Genomic DNA, 5,932 nt, shown 5'->3' with positions numbered 1-5,932 from the left:
TCCACGTGCCAATTTGTCCAATCATATGTAAAAATATGATTTCACGGTGGACTACGATTTCACCGTCCGCGATGGACTGGGGATTGCGCGCGCGGTCAGACATAACTCTTTGGTACGTTCACGGAGTACATCCACTTTATGCAACCAACCTAACATATATGACATATTGAATGCATACTATTTAGATTTTTTATTGATTTAATAAATACATTATTTTAAGTTTACAGTTTGAAAATATCTGGGGGGGAGGCGGAGTCCCAGAGTCCTCCTTCACGAGCCGCCACTGCTAGGGTGTCAATGAGGACAAACTAGTGAAAATATTTTCACTGCTTTTATAACACTTTGTAGAGGCGACAAATCAGTATATGGGTTTCAAAGTCAAAAAAGGAAAAATTTGTAACGTGATTTGGTAGTGTTGTTGATGTGTCAATAAGGATATGCCGTTGGGGTGCCTGTAGCGTTTTCAGCGGTTTTCAGAGTTATTTTGTGATTTATGATCTAAATATTTTCCGAAAATTCTCATCTGATGAAGTCGTATGCGCTCTTTGACACCTGTACCCAGTTATGTTTAAAAAACAGTAAGTTGTTGATGATATTGTAGTACACAACTACTTTGCGGACTAATGCCCCGTCCAGGATCTAATTACACCCGCAATATATATTAATTAGTGATTTTTAGACTTGATTTTGAAGCAACTACCATTTCAAGTAAAGTTATTACTGCATTTCTATGAGCGGTTCCACAAAAAAAAGTTTTTTTTTTTCATGCGAAGAAGCTACCATTCTGTGGCTCATTTGTTTACGGACATCCTGTAGATAGGATTTTCAGAAGAACAGGGAAAATAAAAAAATGCTGTTGTAGTAAAAAGAGAAGATAAAACATCATCATGAGCTACTGCGGCAAGAATTTATTATAGTCTACTTAACATCAAAATCACAACACTCATAATTCGAATTAAGAGATGGATGATTAAGGGCTCATCTGACTCAGGATGACGTCTAGATGTGCACAAAAGTCGTATTCGCACATAAACCATTGGAAGTTATAAACATATAAAGATTAAAACAAAACTTCGTTTTTTTGCAAATAACTGGAAAAATATAAGCGTTAGTGTCAATGCGAAAAAAGTCCCTAAAGAGGAAATTTCCTATAAAAATGTCCCACCTCGCGAATCTCTATAGTCATTATTTATAACTTAATTTAATGTTGAAAATAGAGTTTTTAGAGTCGAAAGCAATGCACGTATCTACTGTGCCTCGATACTGATCTTCTTAAGACATATTTTTTTTATGATATTAGATGTTAATATAAAAATTTCAAAAAATTGTCGTATTTAGACAATTAAATAAAAAAACGTTTTCATCGATTTTTCAAGAAATAGGACCATTGTTATTTAAGGAGGTTTATGGGGTACGGAGGTACGTCTAAAGTCTAACGAAAGTTTCTGTAGATTCGCTAGTGACTAAAGTCGTAAGCCTTTAGATTTGGCAACGTTGCACTTGGCTGGCGCGCTCGGTTCGGCGTTCCTTCGCTCCCGTTCGATCATTCTATTTGTTTAGACACCTGCGAATTTCAAATAATACGCTACGTCGAGACCGCGGCGTTGCCGCTATCACGCATATGGAGGATAAGTTAGTCAACGACAGCAGTTTGAAGGAGAATTATTATAAATTATGTATCTTACAAGTACCTAATCGATTTCTATAAGCTGTCATACGGTTCCTTAGATATCGGTTTCCTATTTATACAAATTGCTGTGGAAACTGTTCGTCAATTGTTGCGCATTCTAAGTGGAAAGACCAAAAAAATCTGCATTCTCATAAGACTTATTTTATTAATATCTCGTGTCTTAGGTATCCAAACTAGTCATATATTTTTTTTTGATGATTTTCTTCATATTAATAAGCTTATATTAATTTTTTTATGAATATTTGTTCGTCAATTCCAAATCAGATAAACCTCCTTAAGAAAAAATAGTACTTTAAAATTATAATTTTTGAAAAAACTAAATTGCAAATTGATAAATGTAATATAATTGTTTAAAAATAAAAAAAAGAGTTAACTTTAAAAACATACTGTGGCCGTCCTAATCAACCGAAGGTTGAACGGTCTTTTCTATGTGAAAAAATTTTCAAGTATCTAGATGCTTTATTTGAAGCTGTACATTTTGAAAATTCGAAAATTTCTTTTCAAAATTTTTTTCAAAAAATTATTTTGCGAAAACTATGGAACCGATTTTAATGAAATTTGATGTGCTGTTTAATAATACTCTAGTTTTTTGTTAAATTAAATTTAAATTAAATTGGAATGCCCTCGGAGAATTAAAATATTTAAAAAAAAATGTATTATTTTATTATTTGCTTTTTTTTCATCAATTATTGCTATTTTGCAACATCGGTAATAAATTTAAGCATTTTTAACTTACAGTATACAGTATACAGTAAACTTTTTTATTTTCCTCTTCAATATTCTCCCAAAATGCATAGGTTCCAAGATATAAGTAAAAAACTCAAATAAAGTAGGTATTTTTAAAAAAATTTTAAACGTTTTTGCAATTTCGAAAATGTTCCGGGCCTCGCCCAGACCTAAGGATCTACACTTTTATTATGCGAGTTGTACTGAAGGTAACCCAGGAAAAATTTGCTTGCCCTCTCTCACATCTACCTCAAGACAGACCTGCACTGGTCTATAAAGCAGCTGCAACACCCTTTGGCCTATCTGAATTTCTTAGAATGCCGTTTGGCTTGCGAAATGCACCACAAACATTTAAAAGATTTATTAAAGTCGTTTTAGGTTCAGATTTTGCATTTACCTAAATCTCTACTCATTTCAATGACTTTCTTCTGCTATCTCTTAACAAACATGCCCTGATCCTACTCACCATATGTATTTATACTCGAAACTCTTTCCTATCACAGGGTCCTTCTTCCCGTCGAACCAGAATTGGCAGTACGTCACAACCGTAGGTTCTATCCTGTCGATCATGCCCAATATCCTGACGGTCGGTCCCAGTCTATTGTTAGCCCTCTTGTCTAAGTACGCCCCGTACAACTGGAAGGTCCCGTTGGAAGTCCGCAGGGTTTGCCAGTAGAGGTTGTTGAATTCCAAATCAAACATCGAAGGAAACCTAAAAAAAATCATATTCGAGGTATAAGCGATTTTCCAAGTCTTTGAACGTTGAATCAGACATTAACTTGTAACAAATTTTCTAAAACAACGATACCGACCTCGCGCAGGTATTGTTGAGCCCCATGGGCTTATTCTTGTTCTTGTTCCAATACACTATGGGCAGATTGGGCATCCTCTTCTGGATATCCTCTATAAGGTTATCCTCGGACAAACTGGGACTCTTATCCACGAACGGTTCCAAGTCCATGCTCTCCGTGGTACTGTCCGCGTGCCTCGTGAGGGGATCCAACCGCTTCTGGAGGAGGAACCTGCTGTTGAGGTGGGGCACCGGTACGTCTATGGAGAAAGACCTGAACTGGTAGAGGGTGTAGATGATGAGGGCCCAGAGGATGCCGAAGGTGAGGATCTTAGTGAGGAACCTGCCGCTTATGGCCTTGCAACAGAGCATCTTGAGAAATGTCGGGGATCCTGAAAAAAAATTAATATTTTAGTTGTAAAATTTATAAAAAAAATATTTTAATAAAATATAATATAAAATAAAAAATTTAAGTTTTAATAAAATTTTAATAAAAGTTGCCTAGAATTATGTGGGCCATGTAAAGAAAATATTTTTAGCTTTCCAAGGAATTCAAAAACGCAACAATATACAGGGTGTTCTTTAAAAAACACAACTTAGATTTCTATACACGAAATGCAACATGCTCAGCAACAATTCAATTGTTTTTTACATATATATTTCTTTGAAATATCAAGAATGTTTTCAAAATTTTTGGTCTTTAACATTTCTTCCTAGATAGAAAGGTAAAAAAATTAGAGGAGTAGAGTTTTATGTAAATGACCGTGTGCTATCTTATTTGTGCTTTATTTACTTTTTTTAAATATTTTGATAACAGAAACTGGTAATATAAAGTTTTCTGGAAATTATAAACATTTTTTTTATTTAATGAAATATTATATTCACCTAAAAATCAGTGAAACATATCCTATTATTTTTTTTTAAATATAAGTATTCATCAGTATTAACCTCCATCATGCGCATCGCTGTAAAATGTTAATTGCGTCCTCTAGATTTTTTTTTAAATTAAAACCGAGATAACGGCTCCAGAAGGTCGTGGAAGAACATTTATTTTTTTTCAAATTCGTAAAAAAATGTCACAAATGTCTCTTTAAATGTCATTTTCATAAAATAAACATTGAAATAGTTATTTGAAAAAAAAAACGTGCAATTTTTTCAGTCATATATATTTTACAATAAAGTAAAAAAACTACAAAACCTAATAATAATTAATATTTATTTGGTAAAACATTGTGACTGTAATTCGACGTTGGTTGGTGTATTAATCCACAGAGTAGTGAGTTTCCAACAATATTATATACCTATATTTAGAGTGTGAATGTGGGATTTAGTAAAAAAAAGGGTAATCACATTTTGCAACTAAAATTCAAAAAAAGGATACAATGATAACGATGTTGCTACTGTTGTAGTTATAAACTCTGTACAAGACAATTCAGGAAAAAATCGGAAAACACAGATATTAGTTGATCTCATATTCAAAAAATTTTAAAATGCTACAAAATATCCATTTAAACTAGTGTTTAATTATAAATTGCTTGATGGAGATCATGGTCGTCGTTTGGACTTTTGTTTAACAATGGGCGAGAAATTGAAAACATATTCTTTCATCACAATATTTTACTTACTTATTGGCGAATCAACATTCACAACTAATCCTCTCAAAACTGTAGATACTGGGCTAAAAATGTTCAAAAAAATAAATGTCTGGTGTGGCATAACGTATTATAAAATAATTGGTCCTTACTTTTTGGAAGAAAATCTTAATCAAAATTCGTATTTGGAAATTCTCAATAATTTTGTTCTAACAGAACTAGATAGCGAAAATTTGAATTCAGAAGAAAGCTAATATTTCAACACAACGGATGCCCTGCAGGGTATGGACCAATATCTTGGCTTTCACGGTCACCCGACTTGTCCCCATTAAATTATTTCGTAGGGCATACCTAAAGCTTATTTAAGCAAAAAATGGACAAGAAAAGAGATCAGAAAAATGTGTATTACTTAAAGGTTTACAAATTGAATAGGACTTGCTTCATTGTTGGTGTTAATTTTAGTTCTAATTTGTTATTTTTTTAATTAGAAAAGCTACTTTTATTTGGTTTTCAGGCTATTTTTATATTATATTAAATTTAAAATAAAAGTTTACTTATTTTTTACAATTTCTATGCCGTCATACTTTATTATTTCCCAATAAACTACTCTTCATCGTAAAATTTCGCAATATTTTTGTTCGGTTACTTCCGTTACTAATTTAGAAACGCAATTTGTTTTATTAGTAAAATTTTTATTTTTATTTTCCCACACAAATTTTCACTATTAACAAACTAGACTGTTTTTTAACATTATCTAGATAGGTAAATGTAGGCAAAGCAACAGAAGTTAGTCCGTATCTCTACGATATTTTCACGAAAACTGAATGAAATATTTTTAATCAGACCATTTTATTTAAGTACCTTCAATAATCAAAAAATCTTTGTACTTTCAGGTAATTTTTTGTACTTTTTGTAATTTAATACGTACTTTTTGTAATTTCATACATACTTTTTGTAATTTTTGTAATTTACCAAATAATTTGGTAATTTTTATACTTTAATAAATAATTTCTATACTTTTAAAGTAATTTTAAATTATAATATCTCAAACGTACACCAAAAATTACTTGTGGCACACCCCTCGTTAGCAACGTTCCACTGAACAAAATTAACTCCTCTTTAATTCGATTTTAT

General features: G+C 32.1%; 1 protein-coding gene across 1 annotated transcript; it reads right to left on the bottom strand.

Moving 5' to 3' along the window:
* Positions 1–2,878: 2,878 nt before the first annotated feature.
* On the bottom strand, positions 2,879–3,599 carry LOC111692870 (the record flags this gene model as incomplete). The annotated part of the gene is given in 2 exon segments (XM_023456999.1): positions 2,879–3,128; positions 3,229–3,599. Coding segments are annotated over 2 exon segments (600 nt in total).
* Between the last annotated feature and the right edge of the window lie 2,333 nt (positions 3,600–5,932).

This window comes from Anoplophora glabripennis, unplaced genomic scaffold (genome assembly GCF_000390285.2).
Source record: "Anoplophora glabripennis isolate ALB-LARVAE unplaced genomic scaffold, Agla_2.0 scaffold2687, whole genome shotgun sequence".
In the NCBI taxonomy this organism is placed as follows: Eukaryota; Metazoa; Arthropoda; class Insecta; order Coleoptera; family Cerambycidae; genus Anoplophora; species Anoplophora glabripennis.
This window is presented reverse-complemented; position numbering and strand designations above follow the sequence as displayed.